This window comes from Narcine bancroftii, chromosome 1 (genome assembly GCF_036971445.1).
Source record: "Narcine bancroftii isolate sNarBan1 chromosome 1, sNarBan1.hap1, whole genome shotgun sequence".
Lineage (NCBI taxonomy): Eukaryota > Metazoa > Chordata > Chondrichthyes > Torpediniformes > Narcinidae > Narcine > Narcine bancroftii.
The window spans coordinates 387461948-387486495 of record NC_091469.1 but is presented as its reverse complement, the minus strand read 5'-3'; the positions used below and the strand labels follow the sequence as shown (position 1 = coordinate 387486495).

At 39.1% G+C, this 24548-nt stretch overlaps 1 protein-coding gene across 6 annotated transcripts in view; it reads left to right on the top strand.

Annotated features, from left to right (window-relative positions):
* Window positions 1–1061: 1061 nt before the first annotated feature.
* Window positions 1062–24548, top strand: part of nfx1 (nuclear transcription factor, X-box binding 1) — a 105375-nt gene continuing 81888 nt past the window's right edge. For 3 of the 6 annotated variants that reach the window (XR_011349895.1, XR_011349894.1, XM_069913626.1), the window contains exons 1-5: window positions 1062–1293; window positions 4174–5202; window positions 18264–18425; window positions 19947–20024; window positions 21522–21627. Coding sequence is in view for 4 of the 6 variants with exons in the window: in XM_069913626.1 (XP_069769727.1) it covers window positions 1242–1293; window positions 4174–5202; window positions 18264–18425; window positions 19947–20024; window positions 21522–21627 (1427 nt within the window). In the remaining 2 variants the exon portion in view is untranslated. The remainder of the gene's footprint in view (window positions 1294–4173; window positions 5203–18263; window positions 18426–19946; window positions 20025–21521; window positions 21628–24548) is intronic. The other 3 variants (XM_069913627.1, XM_069913624.1, XM_069913625.1) reach the window with 3 other exon arrangements.

Genomic DNA, 24548 nt, shown 5'->3' with positions numbered 1-24548 from the left:
TTTGAATCATCCAATGAGTGCCTCCAGAATTCAGACGATCCTGCTCCAAAGTAAGCTGTCTGAGTCTTGGAGTCAGTGACGAATAGTGAAAATCAACCTTTTAGAACCTGATCACAAATCTCAATGTGATATAGAGAATTTAGGTTAAAAAGACTTAAGTTAAAATGTGATGATTAATCATAAACAGGGAAGCCAGAATGGACAGAGAGTTTACTAGCAGTCAAGGACAGAAGGAGCTGCTGAATATGTTTTTTTAAACCTATCTTTTCATGGTCATAGTGAGAGACATGCAGGAGACAAAGGATTGATAAGAAGTGTGAGAAACAGAATTCAGTGAATGTAGAGTTCACAGCGTACGTAACGAACGTGATAATTAATAATGCAGTTATACTTAGAATGTTTTTGTAATACTAACCAATTAAAACAGTATTAATAAGAAGGGGAAGGGCAAATAATAAAGGTATAAAAATCAATGCACTGTATGTATCGGGGCTTAACTGGTGAGAAACCAGTTGAGTCCAACTCTGCAGACTTGTAAATAAAGCTTGTCGTGTCATCAGTTTTAAAGAGACTCATGTGTGAGAAGTTTTATTTCTGACATCAAGACAACTTTCTTGTCAAGAACTTCATCCAGTTTTCTCTGAATTACAGTCCAAGTGAAGCTTCTTAAGTTTCCTTTACTCCTGCAGTTCCAGATCTGTTTTTTTCTCGGTTGTATTTCCATCATCCTCTGTCCACTTTGATTTTGGTAAAACACACTCCGGGATCTGCATCTGTTCCATTGGAATGACCTGATGCAGTTCAGAAAGGGTGTCAGCGTAATGAATCTTACTCATGAACTAATGAAACGAATAAAACTAATGAATGGCCGGAATATTGTCCAAAGAAACCAGGTCGGGTTTAATGACTGCAAGTTCTTGCTTGTTTATTCCTCCATTTCGTTGCTAAATAACCACCTGATCCAGCCCGATCACGTGAACGCACCGAACGAGGAACAAGGGGGCGTCGCGCTGCCTGCGTCACCAGTGGCTCCGACGGCAGCTTGAAGGACGGTTGACGGTTTGAACGGGGCGGATGTTGAGCGATGCGCATGCGTAATAAACGGTGACGACATTGGACTGGAAGTGGGTGAAGGCTGCTGTCGGCTCTCCTTCTCACCGGGCCGGAGTGGGTCGGGTTCTGCTTGTCGAAGCTGACAGTAATCCCCTGGGGTGTTCCTTGCTGATCACGGGAGGATGTGAATGGTAGTCCTGAGAAGAGGGATGGCAGACCCAGGAGCAGGAGAGCCGCCAGGTACGATATCAAGGGTCAGGGCCGAGTCCGATCTATGATGTCGCCGCCCGCTGGAGGATCGCAGCGTTTGGCTTTGACACAAGAGGAAGAAGTTTAGTGGCAGAAATCCTGGAATGCCTCAAAAGACCTCTCTTTTCTTAAAAGAAAGGCTAAGCCCTGTAGAATTAATAAGGGAGTTGATGGGGTAGATGCTGCGGATAAATTATTCTTAGCAGGCCAAAACTACACTCCACGTTTACGTGGTTCCATTGTTTCCATTTCTCTCCCATTCTTACTTTTCTCTCTGAACACCCCACACGCCGAGGTCTCCCTCTCTCTCAGTAGTTGTTTGCCCAATACAATATTACAACTTAACACCCCGCCCCCTGGTTTCTTTCCCAATCTCACCTGTTTTTACCATCCTTGATATTAGCACTCTTTCCTCCTTCAAGATTCAATTTATTGTCATAAAAAGTGTCATAACACGAAACTGCTTCTGACTGCATCAGCAGAAATTGTCTGAAGTGCCTCTTACGTTCGGAGAGAGAAGCAAAAAGAGTTCTCACCCAAGTGACTGTGGATTTGCCTCCAGTGCTCCCTCAGCCACTGCAGCCACACAGCAACCTGAGCTCCAGATTTGAACTTCTGATAACATTAACGCTCTCTTGCATCTTGGTTCCGATAATTAGTACCCCTTCAGCCAGTTTCGAGAAGTCTCCAGAAGTCCACAGTCTGTGTAGGTCCTTCAGCCTCAGAGCTCCCTCTGGTCAGCCACTGTGGTCACCATCTCCAAAGGTTGTCTCCTTTGCAGACTGGGGAGGGGGGGTGGTCTCCCTATTTTCTGCATTCCTGTGGCGGTCCACTTCCCTGGATACTGGAACCCCCTCCCGTGACTGCTGCAGATCGTAGGCGGTGCTATCTTGGGTCCAGACCCCACGGTCGTAGGATTTTAAATAAAAATACCGTCGTCTCCATTAATGGGCCATTTAAAGCTCGTATAGATGTCCTCCATCAGCCAGCTCCCCACCATGACTACCAACCCCCCCACATCTCCATCGGGCACACAAAACTCAAAACGGTCAACCAGTTTACCTATCTCGGCTGCATCATTTTATCAGATGCAAGGATCGACAACGAGATAGACAACAGACTCACCAAGGCAAATAGCGCCTTTGGAAGACTACACAAAAGAGTCTGGAAAAACAACCAACTGAAAAACCTCACAAAGTATACAGAGCCGTTGTCATACCCACACTCCTGTTTGGCTCCGAATCATGGGTCCTCTACTGGCATCACCTACGGCTCCTAGAACGCTTCCACCAGCGTTGTCTCCGCTCCATCCTCAACATTCATTGGAGCGCTTTCATCCCTAATGTCGAAGTACTCGAGATGGCAGAGGTCGACAGCATCGAGTCCACGCTGCTGAAGAGCCAGCTGCGCTGGGTGGGTCACGTCACCAGAATGGAGGACCGTCGCCTTCCCAGGATCGTGTTATATGGCGAGCTCTCCACTGGCCACCGTGACAGAGGTGCACCAAAGAAAAGGTACAAGGACTGCCTAAAGAAATCTCTTGGTGCCTGCCACATTGACCACCGCCAGTGGGCTGATATTGCCTCAAACCGTGCATCTTGGCGCCTCACAGTTTGGCGGGCAGCAACCTCCTTTGAAGAAGACCGCAGAGCCCACCTCACTGACAAAAGGCAAAGGAGGAAAAACCCAACACCCAACCCCAACCAACCAATTTTCCCCTGCAACCGCTGCAACCGTGTCTGCCTGTCCCGCATCGGACTTGTCAGCCATAAACGAGCCTGCAGCTGACGTGGACATTTACCCTCTCCATAAATCTTTGTCCGCGAAGCCAAGCCAAAGAAAAAAAAGAGAGCTGATGGTAGTCGAACTTGTGATTGGACCCTGCTGTGTCTCTGCTCCCTGCTCGTCCGCACCAGCAGCAGTGCTGCCGTTACAGCAACAGTTACAGTAACTGGACTGCTTGGCTCCGTCACCGTCTCTGCACCCTCCCCTCCACCCCCCCCCCCCCCCCCCCCCACTCAGCCTGAGGAATGGGATGGTCGGGGCAGGCCACGGCAGGTCTGATTCCACCTCCTCCAGCTCATGAAGCTGTTGATGGACCTTAGTGCCGGTCAATGCTCGTAATTGGTCAATGTGTTGCTTCCACAATCTGTCCCAATTAAAACAGAGTATGAGCAGGGGCTCAATTTTAGTAAGATTACTCTTGTAGGTGTCTATAATCTTGTACCAGAACTCTCGCCCACTTCCAATATTCAAGATACGGTTTGTCGAGATGCTGTTTTTTTTTTGCAATGGGAGACCAAAATCTGAATGAACTGTGGATAGCCTGGTCCGCAGGTTGCGGCCAAACATTAGTTCTGCTGGGGTGCATTTTGTGGTAGAATGCGGGCTTATACCCAGCACCTCACATTCATTCTAAACAGCTTAATGGTATGAACATTGCATTTTCCAGTTTTCTTGTCCTATCCTGATCTCATCAATCTCTTTCCCCTCTCATCCCCCCCCACCCCCGGGCCTCCATTGCCCTCCCCCAAGGCCTCCGTTGTCCCCCCCAGGCCTCTGTCGACCCCCCCCCCCCTCCAGCCCCATGTCTTCATTCCCCTCATTCCCTCTTCCTCACCCTCCAGCCTCCGTATTCCCTCTCAGTCTCTGTTCCCCAACTCCAGTTTCATTTACCTCCTTCCTCCTCTCCATCCCTCCTAAGCTTCTCACCCTGTCCTCATTTCTTCGTCTCTGTTTTGCATTCTCAGTTTCAACTAAAGTTTCTTTTTCTCTTATTGATGCTGCTCAACTTAGTGAGTTCCTTCAGCGGATTGTATCTTGTATTAATCCTCTCAAATCCTTTCAAAAGTATTTCTTTCTATTCAACAGGTGGACTGGAGCTGAATCCAGATGCTGCAGATTTCATTCCTCGGGAAATGCAGGAAACACAGAAAAGCAAAAATTCAGAAGATGTTAACCGAAACAACACGTCCCTGCCACAATCAATGCAGCAGCCATTTCGAAGTTACCGTGGTTTGACACACAGAAGAGAATATTATCAGCAGTCAAAAAATAATGGTGAGGAACAGCCCACTCATAATTCTAGAACTGGCCCTGATGGACACAGGACTAACCAAAATAGAGCAGGTATGCATAGCTTTCAAAATCAGCGTCGTCATCGTATGAAAAATGAGAAGTCTTGTTCTGGACAAATGTCGTTCACAGACGAGTCACGGTGGGAAACTGCTGAAAACCTCATGCCAGTGGAGAAAAAAATGAAAGATTTTGTAAAGAAAAACGCAATGGAAGCAGGAGCAGATTCAGTGGAAGACAAGTCTCATGACGTAGATCTTGAAAATTGGCGAGCACCAGAAAATCGAGGAGGAGCTAAACCAAAGAAAATGAACCTGCATTTGCATAAAGCCTCTCGAGGAGTGCAAGGAAAATTGACCTTTGAAAAAGATAATAGAATATTTGGAAAGAAATTCATTGAAATATCTGATAACTTTTCCCCAACAGAAGATGGTCGGATACAAACACTTAATGAGCCCATGAGAATGGATAAGAATGGTGAAAAATATAGTGAAGGACAAAAAAGGTTTTCCAGTAGTTATAGGGGAGTCACTCAGGGCAAAGTGTATGATGAAGTGTACAAAAGTTCAAATGTAGTCAATGTAAGAACAGGTTCAGACTGCTCAGTGACTGCATTTGAATTGGATACCAAGGCAGATGTAAATCAGGAAAGAGTGAATCTCAATTTGCGGGAGCGGTTGAGTCACCGAACACAATCATGGAAAGTGAGTGAAATGGACAGAAGGAAACGACCACAAGATCTACAAAAAAAATCCTTTGATTCAGGAAGAAAGACATTTTGGAAGCAACAAATGGAATTGCACAAGAGTAAGGAGACTCACACAGGTTAGTTAAACATTATTGTTTGAAACATGTGATAGTCTTTTCCAGAACACTTTTTAATGTGAGGAAGTTATTCTAACGTTGGAAAATTTGTATTTCAATAGCTGCAGTATTTTGGGTTATTTGAACGCATCTTTCATCCTCCCACTCTTTAGTAATTAAATGATGTAAAATATTCATTTTGCTTCCAGTGCCTCTAAGAAATAATTAAAGTACAATGTAATTTATCCTCTTCTTGGGCAGCTCCTTGGGGTTGAGAATGCCTTTCTTTGTTCCAGTTCCCAGGGTTCTTGAGGAAGCTAATGAGCCTGATGTGGGAACCATAGACTGCCAAAGAATGGGCAGGAGGTGCTTGATGGAGTAACGAGAGGTTGTATACATATGCTGTTTTTGGTATAATTCCATATGTTCTTGATCAAGGGATTCTGGTTCTTTGTAACAATCAGTGAAAATCCAAAGAAAACTTCAGACCCAGGCAATCAAAAACAAACCAGAAAGAGCTGGTAATATATAGCAGGTCAGGCTGCATCTGAGCAGAGAAGCATCTTTGCAAACCATTCCTTCTTGATCTTCTCTATTGCTGAAAACTTGCTTTATTTCCCCAACTCTAATGAAGAGTCAGGGACCTGAAACATTAATAATTTCTCTTTCTCATGAGCAATCTTATCAGCAGACTATTTTCACTATTTCTATTTTTATCGAAGTGAATAACATTTGTTTGGCTTTTCATATTGATATTGAAAAATAAATTCTGAAAAATTCATTTTAGAACTTTTATCAAGATGAATATTGTTGGTGCCAAAAGATTTTTAAATTCTATCGTTCTTTTGATTGTGTAGTTGACTTCTGCAGAACAGATTTGAATGCTTAGCCTGCTTTTACTTAACTGATCCAACCTAGATTAATAGAGCCATAAAATTGGACGCTGCTTTAGTACATTTGACACAAAAGCATGTAATGTGTTCATTTCTGCTACTCCTGCTGGCTTGATTGTGAATCATTGATAATGGAACTGTCAACCACTGTGGAAAAATTGCCAGTTCATCAAACTGTTGGAAAGCCCCTTTATGCTCGAGCATTAGGTCTCCAGGAAGAATCAATGTGACAGAAGTAGAAAGGAATGAACGTGCAGCCTTTCTATCCAGTCTCTCTCCTGCTCTTCAGATACACCAAATCGAATATCATTGCAAGATTAATGGGAGTGGAAATAGGATGTTAACTTTGTAATTCTTTGGAGCCAGTATGTTATGTAGGGCTAAATGTTAATATCCCTTATTGCACTCCTGAGACTTGCTGCTGAGCCTGTGGGGTAGCCAAGTGAATGATGGCATCTTCCTCAGTCTTTCGCTGATAGACCCACAACACCTCCAGAAGGTTCAGCAGTGAATCCCGGCGTCACGGGCTCACCTTCTAGATGATATTCATTTACTTGGGGGCCCAGGTGGAATCTTTTCTCCTCATCCAGAGTCACTGATTACCCTTTTCAGCACATCATTAGCGTCCCTCAGTTTCTTGTGCTCATAGGCCTCTTCCACTTCATCCTCTCGGGGCACTTGATGTAAATTAGAATGAATGAGGCCGACTACAGCATAAGGTCTGGTCTGAGGTTGGTTTCCATGATTTTATTTGGGAAGAAGAGCCTCTGGCCTAAATCTGCCACTATCTTCCAATCATGTGCCCTGTCTAGCCGCCCGGAGTCTGATCTTGATGTGGCAATTCTGGCTTGACTCTTACCTTCCCAGACAAATGCTGTTAATGGAATGAAGGGGTATAGCGTTGACACTTTACCTTCAATTTTCCAGCACTGCTGCAAGACACCATAGCACCTGGTTGTGAAGCCAGGTGTATAGGCCTTGAATAAGGCTAGTCTTAGCCTACTAAAATATGCTTTAGTGTTGCCGAAGTTGTTCAGAAGGAGCATGTGGGGTTCTCTCCATACCACTCGCTGAGACTCATGGCAGATGGCAAGACATCGTATGCAGCCCTGATGGTGAAGCTCACTCTGAATATCTCCATCACCCACAGTTCCTTCCAAGAGATCTTTCTTTTCCCCACTCCCTCCCATCTATCCATTGCTCTTGCTTTGCCTGAGCGATGGCCTTTACATACCTTACAGCCTCCTCCTGCTGACATATCTGCTGTGTCACAATTCTGCGTCTCTGAGACTGAGCAGCCTCATTCCAGGCTGGTGCACTGGCACCAAGGCTGTTCCTCCCTTGCTGCACTCAGCCTATAATGCCCCAATGCTTGACTTCTGATGGAATCTATTTCTGACCAGCAGCCAGGATGACGCCAGCCTGAGCTACAAGTGGATCATTCACCTCTGTTAACATCATTTCCAATCTTACTTTGGTGCATTTATACTCCTCTGAAAGACTGGGAATGGGTAGCTCTAGGACTCCATAGAGCCCTATGCTGCTGAGGCATCTGGGAAGACCAAGCCACTTCCTTGCATACGAGTTGATCAGTCTCCCAGCTTTCCCACACTCAGTACTGGATACTAGTATAGATGTAGATGGAAGATATGTTATGGTAAATTGTCAGATCTTTTCAGAGCAATGGACCCTAATGAATGGATATGCACCAAATGTAGATGATGGTAAATTTATGCATTTATCTAATGCTAAAGGGAAAGTTATACTAGGGGGAGATTTTAATTTTGCTTCAGATCCTAAGTGATGAAAAATAAAGTAGCAAAAATGGCAAGAGACTTAATGAAAGATATGGACCTAGAGGATATTTGGAGAAAAATTTATCCAAATGAAAGGGATTATTTATTTTACTCTTTTTGAATAGATTCACGAATATCTATGTTTCTAATTTCTGCACAATTTTAACATAGAGTACAAAAGGTGGAATATCAAGCATGAGTTGCATTGGATCATTCACCTTTAATAACGTCAATTTTGTTGCAAGAAGCAAAAGATACCTTATAGATTGAGGTTAAATACAACTTTATTGAAGAGAAAAGAATTTTGTGATTATATGAGGCAACAGATTTTTAAAAAATTCTTGAAACCAATAAAGATTCAGTTACAAGTAAGTTTATATTATGGGACTCTCTGAAGGTATATTTCAGAGGTCAAATAATAAGCTACACTTCTAAAGAAATATATGAAGGAAGTAGATCAGTTAGATAAAGAAATAATGAAATTGGAGAAGGAAATTCAAGTGCAAATAGATGAGGAGAAGAGAAAATTGCTAGCGTCAAAGAAATTAAAATTTAATTAAATACAGGCTTCTAGAGTGGAGAGGAATATGAGATCAAGACAAATATATTATGAGTTGGTTGAAAGGGCTCAAAGTTTTAGCATGGCAATTAAAAACAGAACAAATTTCTAGAACAATAACTACAACTAAGAAACCTACAGGTTTACTTGTAAAACACAGGAAAAAATGATAATTTTATGCTAAATCTTATTATTCACAATCTATGAAAGATTAAAAAAGATTGATTCATTAAACTGTCTGTGTTAAAGGAAGATGAAAAGTTAAGGTTGTTGGAAAGTTTTTCTAAAATGGAAGTTTGAGACCCAAATGTCTTTACAGAATAATAAGGCACGTGCTGAAGATGGTTTTCCGCCAGAATTTTATAAAAATGTTAAGGAGTTATTAATGCCTGTATTAATGGAGGCATTAGACCAAATGAAAAAGGTACACGATTTAACCAGAATCATTTTAAAACAGCGTTAATAATAGTGATTCTGAAGAAACGGAAAGATTGTTTACAACTTTCTTCATGTATCATTATTGAATACAGATTACAAAATTGTATTAAAATTATTAGCTAACAGGTTACCTGGATTTTTGCCAAAATTAATAAATATGGATCAAACTGGTTTTATTAGAAGTAGAAGAGCAGCAGACAATATTGTTAATTTTTAAAGTTTGATAAATATAGCACAAAATAGAAAGATCCCAGTAGTGGCGGAAGCATTAGATGCAGAGAAAGCATTTGATAGATTGGAATGGGGCTTTTTATTTGAAAAACTTAATGCTTTTGGGATTCCAAATACTTTTATAAATTGGATAAAGGCATTATATAATCAGCCAAAAACAAGAGTGATTACAAATAAACAATGTCAAAGCCCTTTTTGTTAGAAAGGTCTTCTAGATAAGGTTGTCCATTATCACTTTTTTATTTGCATTAGCAATTGAGCCATTAGCAAAATTAATTAGAACTGATAAATAAATTAAATGTTTTGAAGTAGGTAATAAAAATCATAAAATTAGTTTATTTGCAGATGTTATAGTATATTTAACGAGACTAGAAATATTGTTAAATAAGTTGAACGAGAGATTAAAACAATATGGACTAGTATCAGGTTATAAAATCAATGTTGACAAAAGTGTGGTGATACCTATGGTGGATATGGATTATTCTCAGTGTAAAAGATTGACAAAATTTAAATGGCAAAATGATGCTATTAAATATTTGGGAATTAAAATTAATAGAAATATTAATAATTTGTTTAAGTTGAATTATTTGCCATTATTAGATAAGTTGGAAGAGGATTTGAGAAGATGGAAGGATTTGCCAATAACATTAATAGGACTAGCAAATTGTATTAAAATGAATATTTTTCTGAGATTACATTATTTATTTCAATCGTTACCCATTCATGAATAAGAATCATTCTTTCAAAGTTTGAATAAAATACTACGAGTTTATTTGGAAAGGCAAGATGTCAAAAACTGGTTTGGAAAAATTAATGTGGAAATTTGATCAGGGAGGACTAAGATTACCACATTTTAAGAATTATTTCAAAGCAGCTCAATTAAGATTTTTGTCCTCCTGTTATCAAAGGGGTGACAAAGCAACTTTGATTTAGATTGAAATGAATAAAATGGGTGAATTTATCCCAGAGCAAATTCTGTATTAATGGAATAGTGAGTTGTTCAAAGGAACTAAGGAGACATTAGTTTTAAAACATTTATTCAAAATATGGAATGAAATCCATATTGAGAGAGGAATTAAAAATGATCAATTACCAAAAATTTTGTTAAAACCAACTTCTTCCTTTTACTTTGAATAATTCTTTATTTGATAATTAGTCTAGTAAAGGTTACAGAGGATAAAAGATTGTATTTTTTAGGATTTTTAAAAAATTTTTGACGAATTAAAAGATAAATACAATATACATAATATAATTTTTGCATATTATCAAATAAAATCTTAATTAAAAAAGAAATTGGGAACAGATTTGAGACTTCCAAAACAGTCAATTTGAAGATATAATAACTGATACATTTCTGGTCAAGAAATTTATTACTAATATGTATATAAAATTACAAGAAACCACAACGAAGAAAGATTTAAATAAATCAAAGAGATGATGGGAGAAAAATTTAAATATACAAATTTAAAAGGAAATATGGTCAAAATTGTCTCAAAAAAGTGTGACAAATATGGTTAATGCTAGATACTAAATAGTTCAATATAATTTTCCCAATTATATTATACTTGATGGACTTAATAATTATTCTAATGTGTTTTTGATGTACAAAAGAAATAGGGACTTTTTTTAAACATTCAGTGTGGTCTTGTGAAAAAGTGGAAAGGTTTTGGAATGATTTGAGTCTATTATTATGACAAATTATGAAGATAAATTTACAATAGGATCCAAGAATTTTTTTTTAAACTTGGGGATATATATGAAAAAAATATAAAATTGAAATTGGATAAATGCTAAGAAAAATTTTTAAATATAGCAATAGCAGTTGCAAAGAAATGTGTAGCGAAAACATGGAAAGTTGACAATAAAGAATTATTAAGAATGTGACACAGTGAAATGCAAAATTGTATACCTTTAGAAGGTACATATAGTTTATGAAATTGATATCTGCTTGCAACAGGTTAATGCCTTCCTTCTCCTCTGTCACCTTCCTCCATTGTTTCTTCAGCTACCTCCTCTCTCTGACTAGATGATCTATCTCCTCCTGCCTTTTGGACTTGCTGGGGATCATTGGTGTAGTCTTTTTCCTCTCTTGCACTCCAAAACGTCCTGGCCCATAGCTATAGATTAATTCCCCCATTCTTTCCAACTTCTTCATAGTGTTGCCCCTGAGCGTGGGTTTAGTCCTGCTGCTGAATTTCAGTTGACTGACTCGGCCTGCTTCTCAAAAAGTAGCTGTCCATGTGAGGTCACTGTTGCCCCTTCTTCAGGCATCCTTTCCTGTCCTGATATATTTTCAGGCCTCTTGTTGAAGTAGCCTTTGCCCAGCCACATGTACAGTGCTAGAGCTTGTGTCCTCCATCAGCTGATGCAGCCTCAGGTATTCTGATCATTCAACTCATTGTCTGTTCCATTCCTGTGTCAGTTACTGGGTTATCTGCCAAACTCATTGTCTGTTACATTCCTTTGTCAGTTACTGAGTTATCTGTTGATGAATCTTTGTCTGCCCTGCTCTCACTGGCTCGGGGTATTTTCTTCTTTCAAGATTTCATAGCCAAGAATGGTTGAGACCCATGCACCTCACCTACAGGATCTTGCTTCCGCGGATAGCTAGCCCACAGAAGCCCTAGAGGCGTCTGTTCTCTCCTGCTAGCTGTCTTTCTATGCTGTCATAAAGTCTTTCCCTAGTTGTTAGCTGCTGTTTCACGGCAGTCACTGGTTCACCAGATGATCATGTATATTATGTAGGACTAGATGTTCATAACCCTTATTGCACTCTTGAAACTTGCTGCCTTGACTCTGTGGGGTAGCCGAGTGAATGATGGCATCTTCTGGGTTATTAAGTTGGTGCCCTTCTTCCTCAGTGTTTCACTGATAGATCCATGACACCTCCAGAGGGTTCAGCAGTGAATCCTGGCATCGTGGGCTCACCCCCTAGATGCCATTCACTCACTTGGGGGCCCAGGTGGAATCCTTTCTCCTCATTCAGAGTTACTGACCTTTTTCAGCAGCTCTGGAGAGATCTTTAACTGCTTGTTGGTGTATATTTCCTTGCACTCCCAACTCCCGGAGTAGCCTTGAAGTTATATTGTCATCACATCGCAGGCACTGGTTTCTTCAGCTTAATTGTGTACCTGAAGCAGAAACTCGTCATTACAAGCTGAATCCTTATCTGAATCACCTGGACAAATTTGTTATCCTGCATCATAGATATTCCTTTATTTCCAGCCTTTTCCCTTTCTTCAAATTAATTCACATTTTTTTTTCTATTTTCCTTATTGACACTGTTAAGTCTCTTTATCTGTCGATGCTACCTGCCTTGTTGAGTATTCCCAGCACTTTATTTTTTCTTAATTATTTGTGATTGCTGTTACGAGTCCAGAGGACTCCAAAACCCAGCAGCAATAGATATTCACCAAGACAAGTATTTACTTAAACAAAAGTTGCTTTTAATTATCTTTAAACATGAAAACAGAATCACACTTTAATTTGTCGCTATTGACTTAACTAACCTGACTTAACTAACCTAACTTAACCCCCTTCTAATTCTAAGTGCATGTGTACGTAATGTGTGTGTAAGTTCAGAAAAGTTCTTTGTTTCACAATCCAATCTCACTTCTCAGTCCTCCAAGTTCATGGTTGCAGGCAGTTCACCAGGCTTTGGTGCTTGAAAGGTAAATGTTCACTGCTCACGAAGGTTCTTGCCAGTTTTCAGAGAGAGATTTGTTGTTCACTGGAGACCCACAACAGATATTTTTTAATCAGCCACTTCAGTGCCATGCCAAAGGGTTCTCCGGATGATAACCTCTTTCTTTCAGTTCACCACAGAGTTCCTTTTTGTTTCTTATTTCATGTGAAACATTAGACAGCCAGTCCTCTCCTCAAACCACAAGGGCTTTGACCAGGCTGAACTAAAAGTGTTTGTATGTGATCTACACTAAAAAACCTCCCCCAATTTATCTCCCCAAAACACATATAAATACAATACAAACACATAATCTGTCACATTGCAATGAATGAAATTAGAACCATAGAAAATAGCACACAAAACAGGCCTTTCTCGTCTGTGCCAAACTGTTATTTTATCATTGACCTGGACCCTGTCTAAAGCCTTCCATACCCTTCCCATCTATGAACCTGTCCAAATTTTTCTTAAATGTGAAAATTGAGTCCACATTCACCGCTTCAACTGGCAGCTTGTTCCACATACCCACTACTCTCAGTATGAAGAAATTCCCCCTATTGTTCCTCCTAAACCTTTGCTTTTATCCTTAACCCATGCCCTCTATTTTGTATCTTACCTAACCTCACTGGAAAAAGTCTACATTTACTCTGTCTACTCATAGTTTTGTGCACCTCTAATAAATCTCCCCACATTCTTGTACACTCCAGGCAATAAAGTCCTAGTCTGTTTAACCTTTCCCTCAGCCCTAAGGTCCAAGCAAGATCCTTGTAAATCTCTGCATTCTTTCAATTTTATAGATATATATCCTGTGGTTAGGTGATCAAAACTGCATACACAACTTCATATTTGGCCTCTCCAGTGACTTGTACATCTTTACCATAACACACCAATTCTGATATTCAATACTTTGATTTATGAAGGCCAATATGGCAAAAGCTCTCTACAACCCTATCCTGCTGTGATGCCTCTTTCAGGGAATTATGTATGTGTATTCCCAGATCCCTCTGTTCTAACCCACTCCTCAATGTCCTTTCATTTACCATATGGCCTACCTTGATTTCTCCTTTTAAAAGGTAACTTCTCATACTTGTTTACATTAAAATCTATCTGCCATTTTCAGCCCATTTTCAGGCTGGTCCAGAATCCTTCGGAAAGCTTTGAAAGCCTTCCTTACTGTCCACGACGCCTCTCTGCAAACTTGCTGATCCAGTTTACCACTTGATCATCCACATCATTGAAATGGATGACAAACAACAATGGTCCCAGCACTGCTCCTTGAAGCACACCACTAGTCACATGCCTCCTGTCTGAGAAGCAATCATTCACTCCACTCTGGTTTCTCCCTTACAGCCTGTATCAAATCCAGTTTATTATGTCACCATGAATACTGAGCATGTGAACCTTCCTGACTGACCTCCCGTGTAAGACCTTGTCAAAGGCCTTACTAAAGTCCATGTAGACTGTTTCCATAGTCTTTCCATCATTAACTTTCCTGGTAACCCCCATGAAAAACTCTATAAGATTGGTTAAATATGACCTAGCACAAAGCCATGCTGTCTTACCCTAAGCAGTGCCTAGCTATCCAAATACTTGTAAATCCAAGACCACCTTCCAATAATTTACTTGCAACTGATGTCAGGCTTGCCGGCCTATAATTTCATGGTTTACCTTTGGAACCTTTTTAAAACAATGCAACAACATAAGCTACCCTCCAATCCTCTGGCACCTCGCCTGTGGCTCAGGATATTTTAAATATTTCTGCCAGGGCCCTTGTAATTTCTACACTAGCTTCCCTCAATGTCTGAGGGAATACCTTGTTAGGCCCTGGGGATTTATCCACCATTATTTGGTTTAAGACAGCAAGTACCTCCTCTTTAATCTGTATAGGTTCCTTAGAAACTGTGCCAGTTTCTTGAGTAAATACTGATGCAAAAAAAGATCTCTTCTGGCGCCATGCATAGTCAACCTCTCTGATCTTCAAGAAGATCAATGTTGTCCCTTACTATACTTTTGCTTTTTATATATCTGTAGAAACCCTGAGGATTTTCCTTCACATTGTCTGCCAAAGCATGTCTTCTTTTAGCCCTCCTAATTTCTTTCTTGTTTTTTCTTGCATTTTTTATATTCCATAAGTACCTCATTTGTTCCTTGTTGTCTATACACTTCTCTTCTTAACTAGATTCAATATCCCTTGAAAACTAAGGTTCGATATGCTGGTTAACTTCACCTTTAATCCTGACAGGATCATACAAACTCTACTCTCAAAATTTCACCTTTGAATGCCTCCAGTTGTTCTCAACCTTTTACTTTCCACTCACTTACCACTTTAAGTAATCCCTATGCCATCGGTGCTCCGTGATTAGTTAGGGATTGCTTAAGGTGGTATGTGAGTGGGAAGGGAAGGTTGAGAATCACTGCTCTAGACCCAGTTGTTACTGAAGTATTTTGCTTGAGACAAATTGTCATTGGTCCATTTCCTTTGGAGTTATGAAACCGTGCACATAACAAGTCAATTAGATATGATTGTAATGGTGGTTTTCAAACTTTTTCTTTCCACCCACATACCCCCTTAAGTTATCCCTTACTAATCACAGAGCACCTTTGGTATAGGAAATACTTAAAGGGATATGTGAGTGGAATGAAAATGTTTGAGAACCATGGCTCTAACCAAACACAACACATCCTTGCCAGAAAACAACTTATCCCAATCCACACCTTCTTGGTCCCTTCTCAGTTCCTCAAAATGGGCCTTTTACCAATTTAGAATCTTAACCCAAGAATTTGATCTGGACTTATCCATTATGAAATTAAAACTAATGGCATTATGATCATTACTTATGTAGCCTGTCCTGTCTAGTTCCCTAATAGAAAATCCACACTCTCTAGTTTGTACATCTATATATTGATTTAGAAAACTTTCCTGAACACATTTGAAAAACTCCAAAACATCCAGCCCTTTTACAGTATGGGAGTCGCAGTCAATGTGTGGCAAGTTTAAATCTCCTTCTATCATAACTTTGTTTCCTGTAGCTGTCTGCTATCTCTCTACAAATCTGCTCCTACAATTCTTGCTGACTATTGGGCAGTCTATTGCCGCTTTCAGGTGAAATAGCTGGGAGAATGTGACTCTGGAGCCGGCTGCAGGTGTGTGCGAAGCAACATTTAGGTGGCAGCGCTGAAGGCGCTGTCCTGGTTCCTGAAAGGTCCGCAGCGGGGAGAGGCACCGCAGATCAAATGCCGGCTCCTGTCGACTGTGGCCATAGTCCTGCCTGCTTTCAGGTGCCTAGGGGGAGTGCTCAGAAGTGGAGAATACACCTACCCAAGGAGGGTTGGGTAAGTACTCGTCGGGTCAGGGCTCTCTGCTTTCAGGTGGCCTCCCAACAGCCACATTCGGGTATTTTAGGCAGCTTTATGTGGCCACCTGAAAGTGGCTTATGAGTGTGGTCTACCTTTCCCATTCCTCAGCTCCACCCATATAGCCTCAGTAGACGAGCCCTTGTCAACGGTCGCTTTTCAACCCTCTTCGTCTAGGTGCTCTATTTTTCAGCAAACATACTGTAAGGAATGGAGGACTCTAACACTTGAGTTTTCCCAGTACTCCTTTAATAAACACAAGCTTGGCAGGAGGTCCAGCATTCCCCCATAGGGGATCCAGGAGCTCTCTGAACATTAAAAGACTTGGGTTTAAATGCTCCAACACTATCTGACATTAATCAATCTCAAAACAGTCACCTCCCTGGCAGCAAGCATTAACCCATCAGCTATCAAGTAATTTATCAAGTCAAACTGCAGTTACAAAGTAACCACATTCCAGAGTCTTTCACTGTCTTTGGTCAGGGCTAATGGAATTTAAATGGCTGCTATATCTTGGCACATGGATTGTAGGCCCCCTTCACTGTCCCAGCATAAACATTCACTAAATTGTATTTCTGTTTTAATATTTTGGCCAGTCAACCGGTGGGTTAATGTATTAGATGTATCAACAACACCAATCCAAGCCATATTGAACTTTACCTTGACACCCTCTGGACTGTCCAATCTCAGCACAGCTGTGATATTTTCCTTGATGATCAATACCACTCCTCCCCCTTTCAACCCTCCCGCTCTATCGCATCTGAAATGAAGGAACCCCGGAACATTGAGCTGCCAGTTCTGCCCTCCTGCAGCCAAGTTTCTCTAAAGGCCACAATGTAATAATTCCACTTGCCAATCCAAGCTCTAAGCTCATCTGCCTTTCCTACAATATCTGCTTTGAGATACCTGGACCTAAGAGCATTTCCACCACTTACAATCCTCTGATTTCTGACTTTACGCGCAGTCTTCACATCATCTTTGTCCTCCTCCACTTCACCATCTGCTGTAGCACTCTGGTTACTATTTTTACATTTTTTTACATGAAAGTGAAATCAGCTTTCGGGCTTTGTACAAATTATTCTGGAAATTCTGGGGTTGTTCAGCCAGTTTGTAGAATGTAACATGGTGGAATACTTGAATGCTAATGGGTTGAACTCGATTAATAAAGCTCTTTTGATTAAGAGAGATAGTGTAGTGTATGCTCCTGTAGGAAGATGTGATTTATTATTTTGTGGAGTAAGCAGAATTCTTGCTTTGAACTTGAATTTCAAGTTCTTAAGTATAGTCTTGGGTCTCTGCATATATTCCAAACTAAATAGCTTTTTGCTGTAACTTGTGGATAGAGCTTTTTTGGAATTTAAAATGTCTGAAAATATAACAATGATTTTTTGCAACATCATATATTTTAGAAAGGATCTTGCTTTTCAAGTAATTTCTGTATTAAGTAATTTCTTGCTTTCTAATCTTTTGTAGCTTCTCAAAATTATTAAGCCATTTTGAAAATGCAGACATTGGTTTCTGATAATAAAGATTCTTATTAATATTGAATGATGTAACTAATATTAATTGTCATATGGGTATTTTAATATTTATTTTTCACAATTGAAGGCAACCTCAAAGGGTGCACACTGAGCGTCTAATGAATGTTGAAGGAAATTATTGACCTATTTATGCTTTTGAAATACTTGTGCACAGTGGGTTCTCCAAACTCAGTTGAATTTAATCTCACAACTTAGATATGAACTCTTTTCTGGATTGTTCAACTGCTATGGAAATCCCCTTGTTTCTATGCCATACAGTCTTTACATGTATATAAGGAAACAATTGGGTTGTGATGCTTTGAAATGTGGGCACAATTTGAAATGGTTCATTAACAATTTCTCAAACTATTTTTGTAATAGGTTTATAATGTGCTTATTTGAATATGACTTTCTCTTCCCATTTTTAATATAATTTATTGAAATCAGTCAATTGATAACACTAAATAAATTGTTTTGCAATATTTTAAAATACATTTTTTTAGTCCATTAGCAGTTGAGATACAAGTCCTAATATTCATTCTCCATACACTGGTTATTTTTGTTCTACAGTAACCCATACTATTGACTCATTTTGTTCCTTTTTATTAGGTTTGCTGATTGAACACCTGACAGCTGAGAAATATGAATGTATGGTTTGCTGTGAGGTGATTCGTGTGATGGTGCCTATCTGGAATTGTCAAAGTTGTTATCATGTATTTCACTTGAACTGCATTAAAAAGTGGGCAAGATCACCAGCTTCTCAGGCTGAAGGTTAGTTTATTGTATTTGTATATCCATGTGCAGTTTTTGAGTTCTGCTTTGGGTTGTTTCAAAAGGTACTGTGTATTACAGATAGTTTAGTTGCTAAAAGAAATCTGGACATCTGATTTGTGTTCTACAAATGGCAAATTAGTTCTGCCTGTAATACAAGAAGCATTCATTTATGCCTCCTGTAAATGTCCAACCTCATTGTAAGTTATTGTGGGTAATGTTAAAAGACAGCGTCAAATTCAATTCTTGCTTTTCACAATGGTATCACAAAACTAATCAAGTATTTTTAAACTGTCATCACTGTTGTAGTGTAGAGAGTGCAACAGCTAATCCCTAAAATGGTAGTACAATGGACCATCTTGCACTAGCTATGGTCAGCAGTTCCTAAGGGTACATGTTTGGCCTTTCCTCAACAGTAAAGTCAGGGATGGGCATGGAAACAGATATCTGTACTTTCAGTGGAGGAAACTTTGAGCTGAGACCCTCAACACATTTGACTCTGACTCTAATACCAGCTCGATTGGGATCCCCATTCATTTGAATAGATTTCTTGTTCTGAAGATGAGGAAGAGTTTATTTAATGTATTTTTAATATTTTAACTGTGTTTAATTGTTCATCCTTGGAAAAATGAAAATGTCTAATATTTTAAAATGAAGCAAGAATTTTTAAGTCATTCCTATCTATTTTCACAAACTTGCTTGTTTCTTAGAATCAGAGATATCTTAAACATTTTCAAACTACAGTTGCAGTTTATCTTTAAAACACCTTGTCAGGGTATTGTTGAGCAGGGTTTCATCAATATGTAACCTGAGGTCTGTTCCTCACCAAGCCCCAATGCTTCCCAAGTACAGAGGTCAGATTGTTTGATTCTGCTTCAGGACCATGTATGTGTGAATGCTAAATACCCTGGGCAGCAGATCAAATTCATCTCATTTTGTCATGGTGATATAGTTTGAAGGATAAGTGATGGCTAGGACATTGGAAAGAGAGTGTCGTGACATCCTTTGCATCCATCTGAGAGAATACACTGAACCTTGGTTCAGCAATTGTCCATAAGGTAGCACCTCTGATAGTGTAGTATTCTCCAATTGCTTCCTTTGTACTGCAAAATCTGACAACATTTAAACTTTGTCAGAATAAGCCAATTTAACTGAATTATTCTGCACTTACAATCAGTGGCTATTTGGTGCCTTTGTTATTTATCTTCCATCATGCTGTGCCAAATGGTCAATGGGTGCAAAGTCATCTGTCCTGGATGGTGATCTTTTACATTGTAGGGATGTCTATCTGTTTTCCCTGTCACTTTAACATTTCCAGTGCCTTGCCTACAAATGCACAGAATGTTAACTTTTTGGCAACCCTCTCAGAAAAAAAAAACTCATAAGTTTCTAACCTAGTTCTTCACTTAGATAAAGTTCACTATCATGTCTTCATATTCTGCATAATTCTGTATTGAAAATTAATGGAATAAATTCTTTGGCTCTTGATGTGCTATGTAAAATTTTCTTTTAACTTGTTAGATGCAAATGGTGGTTGGCGATGTCCTGCATGTCAGAATGTTTCAGTACGGGTTCCTAACACTTACATGTGTTTTTGTGGTAAGTTTAAAACCTTGTGAAAGCATTCAACAGTAATTGACTTATGAAAAATGTTGCACAAAATCTGTTGTAAACGGTGTACAGATTGTTGATTTGACCTGAGATGGTGATAATTCTGATATGTTTAAAAAAAAGAAATGTACCAATTATGCAAAGTTTTGATAAAATTATGCATTTATTCCATCAGAAAGGGTGGTTTAATTGTCATCTGAAAATGGGCTATTTGATTCCAGATAATATAGCAGAAGGTTTCCCACTTGCAGGCTCTAGGACCAATATAATTGAACAACTATGATTCGTAATTGAACCATGGACAAGGTCTGGTTGGAGGTTACAGTATTTGACCTGTATAACAATATCTCAAATGGTCTGGATGGAAATTTGGCAGTCAGCCTCATCTTTTTAGGTAGATGTGGTCATGCCTTCGGGAGGAGTTGCAGAAAAGTCCTTGGAGAATTGTTCTTCTAGAAAATGTACACTATCGCCACTTTGCTAGTGGAGATGCTGCACTTAATCTGTTTAAGTTCATATCTCAAATTATACCAAGTGCTTTTCAGTGAGAAAAGTTCTGCAAGTAGATTAACAGGTTATCTCTAACATACATGAAGCCATGTAAAGACCAACATTTACAGAGTATAAGGTTGCAATGAAAAGAAAGATCAGTTATGGGGTTCATCCAGGAGCCTGATGGCTCTGGAGATGAAACTATCTTTGAAAATGTTGGTGCATGCTTTCACAATCTTATACCTTCTATCCAAAAGGAGGAGGGAGAAGAGAATATTTCCATGGTATAATATGCATTTCAGTATGCTGGCTGTCTTTCCTTGGCAATGATAGATTTCAAAGCAGGTCCTGGAAGGGAGAAAAGTTTTTATTATGTTTTGAGCTGCATTCACTACCTTCTGTAGTTTCTTCCAATCTTGAACAGAGCAACTCCCATACAGATACATCAAACAGGTATGCTTTTGATGGTGCATCAGTGGAAGTTGTTGAGGGACAAGGGGGAAATGTCGTAAATCCTTGGTCTTCTAAGAAAGTAGAGGCTTTGGTGCACTTTGATTGCTGCGGAGATATTTATTCCAAAGAAGTTGAAGCTATCTACTCTTTTAACTTTAGTGTCATTAATGTGGACATGTGAGTTCTTTTCTACCATTACCATTTTTGTGGCATTTATTTACAAGGCACATTACAAGATTTTTTTATTTCTGGGTTCTTGTTAGTAGCTCCTTAGAAATCCATCTAACTATACGTTGGTAGTTCAACTGTCTACTTAGATGTTTAAAGATGTAGAGACCAGTGCTCTTTCCTTTTAAATGCAAAGAACATATTTTTCATATTTAACTTGATAAAACATGTCACAATGAATGATAACCCCAAGTCATAAACAAGGACACCTGAGGAATGCTATTTTGGTTGTCTCCAGTAGTTTTCTGCAACTTTTTTAAGGAGTGACAAATGAGGTGTAGATGATTTATTTGTGTTCAATTCACTTGTAAGGCAAAGTGAACAATCCGGAATGGAACAGAAATGAAATACCTCACAGCTGTGGAGAGCTTTGTGGAAAGAAACGACCTGGAAGTGATTGTCCTCACTCATGTAACATGTAAGCACCAAAAATATACAAGAAATATACATCCTCCTAGATTTTTTTATTATTACTGTACTTTCCATTTGATACATCACTTGTCTTTTTCATATTTATTTCCATTGGACAAGCTTTTTTTTTCTTCATGAGAGCAAATATCATTCTCTATGTACTACTAATTTCAGTTCTATTTTTCACTGTACTTTTGGTATTAAATTAATATTGGGCCATAGGAGTTTCGTATCTGCCAATTTGGGAACTTCCTCTTTCCCCTAAATTGTAAGATATTTGAGAATCTCAATAAAATGCAGTGGAATTTGCTTTAGAAAATGCATTAGGAAAGAGGTTGGTTTAATTCAGCATTTCCCAAACTGGGTTCTATGGAAGAAATGGGTAGTAATAACTAAAACTTGTAATAATTGATTTTATTTGCTTTAAATTTAAATGACTTTTTTTACCTGTGTTTCTGAACAGTTTCTCAATGCTGACAAAACAAAATTGCGTCTGAGGCCTGACATCAGCAGTACAGACATTAGGCCTCAAGATGCCATTTTCAACTAATGAGACTCTGATTTCTTTTGACATAAGGCTGGCCATATTTTAAAATTTTTAAACTGCCTCCCTCCACTCTCACTCACTCACTCCCTCTCTTCCCCCACCCCTGCTGAGGTTGGTGTGGGAACTGGTGATAGAGTTGGCATGGGCGCAAAAATGGTGTTGGTCGGGATTGGGACCTGCGCCAATAGAGGCGTTGGGGGCTATGGTGTGTTTGCAGTCAGGGTCACTGGCGGAGGCGACTGTGACTCCAGAACCTGGTTGACGGGAATGGGGGTTTGCGATGGAGGTGTTGGAAGCTTGGGCTTGTGGGTAGCAGGGGCCAGGATGCAAACCAACGTTAGAGGCATCAGGAGCTCCACTTGTGGGCAGCTAGGGCTGAGATGGATACCTGCATCAAAGTTATTGGGAGATCCGGCCTGTGGGCGGCTGGGGATGAGTTGGAAACCTGCTTCTGGAAGGTCAGTGAAGATGGGCATTTGGGGTCTGGGAGGTCAGTGATATTTGTATTTGCATACTGGTTAATATTCAATTGAAACAAAATAATCAAATTCTGAAGAAATGGGATTTGGCAAGCACTTCTTCAGGTTACTTTTTCAAACTGGAAGTTGACACCATTCTACTTTCGGATGACTTCAGGTTCATAACTATGAGGTTCTGTGATTTACAAGTGCTTCCAAAAGCGTTCTGTGAGCAAAAAAGTTTGGGAAGCCCTGGCTTAACTAATTCACTTGTTATAATTGATTTAGCATAAAACCACTCTTATTTGTAAAACCCTGTTTTAGCAATTTAGTCTTTGTTGGTATTTTAAGCCTTTACAAGACAGATTCTATCTGTTTCAGGAATCTAAAGTAAACAATGAATTTAAGAAAGATGGGCGCAGCAAAAGTTCACTAAAATGATTGCTGGAGTGAGTGTCTACAAGGAAAGATTAAACAGACTCAAGACCTTAGTCCTCAGAGTTTAGATGGAGAGGTGATCTCAAAATTGTATAAAATTATGCAAGCTCTTGAGGGAAAAGATGAGAAGCAAGACTCAACATCAAAATAGGAAGTTGCTCATTCATGACAGAGATGAAATTTCTCTACAAAATGTAATTCTCTAACCAAGAATGTTGTTGAGTATACAAAGGCAGTGATAGAATGGATTTTAGTGAATATTAAAGTTCATATTAATCACCATTATTGAAAGATAAAGCTGGTATGAGAATCTGAATTACTTGTTCCTGCTATTTCAAAAATTTTAACCAAAGCATGAAAGATACTCTATATAATCTTTCACAGGTCTCTGCTTTCACTCGGAGAGATGCCAGTTTTTATATTTTTATTTATTCAAAGCAAAGATCATTGATTTTTTTTTGTTGTGAAATAACTTGGATTTATTTATTTAGTGATGTTGACTTCTTTTGATTAATGTACACATTTACAATTTCACAATCCACTTTGGTGCTATACAGTCATTTTTGAAGACTCCTGAATAATTAAGTTCCAGTCTCACACTCAAAAGTGGAAGTAATATCACTCACTCCCACTATCTTGTCAATGCTCCTTTACTTAATCAACAGTATTACTCTCCAAAGTAAGCAGTGAAAATTTTTGCAACCCAGTACATGCTGTTACTGTTCCAACCCAACCCAGTCACCCAAAACAATTTGAAAATAATTGGATACATAATAATTCGAGTAGTGGTAATATTCCATGCTACTAGTAGATTTCTGAATAATTATTTTAGACAAGGTAAAGATTTTTTAAATTGTCAAATGTAAATAATAATTCAAACACCATAATCAGCAAGAACTGCACAACTGAGGTTTTTGAACATAACTAGTGATCAGAAAATTATTGGAATAATTCAACTATATTTAATTGTACTGAAAGAAAATTACATCTCATCGTTGAGATTGTGTGCCTTCTATCTTGGAAGCTAGATTTTCAGTCTCCACAGATTATTGGTAGTTATGTCGAAATACAGAAAACTATTTTTTTTAAAAATCCCTCTGAATATCAAACCGCTTCGGTGTAAAATGAACAATGATTATACTATAAGATTAATTGCTTATTCATATTGATGACAAAATGGCCAACATTGATGAATAGTTTCATTTTGTTTGTTGCTAAAACTTGGTGGTGCTGGGGATGTAAACATTAAATTTCAAAATTTCTATGCATGAGGTCCCAGATATTAATACCTTTATAGCAGTCATTTTCTTAGAATACCTGAGACAATTTTTCTTTACATCTGTTAAGATTGTGTACCATGAATAAACTAAAACATCAAGACTAGCTTTTCACAAGTAAACTATTCGCTTGTAAGCAACTTTAAATAAAGAACCAAAACTATTTCAACTTCTCACCTTGTCTTACCTTTTTCCCCCATTTCCCTCT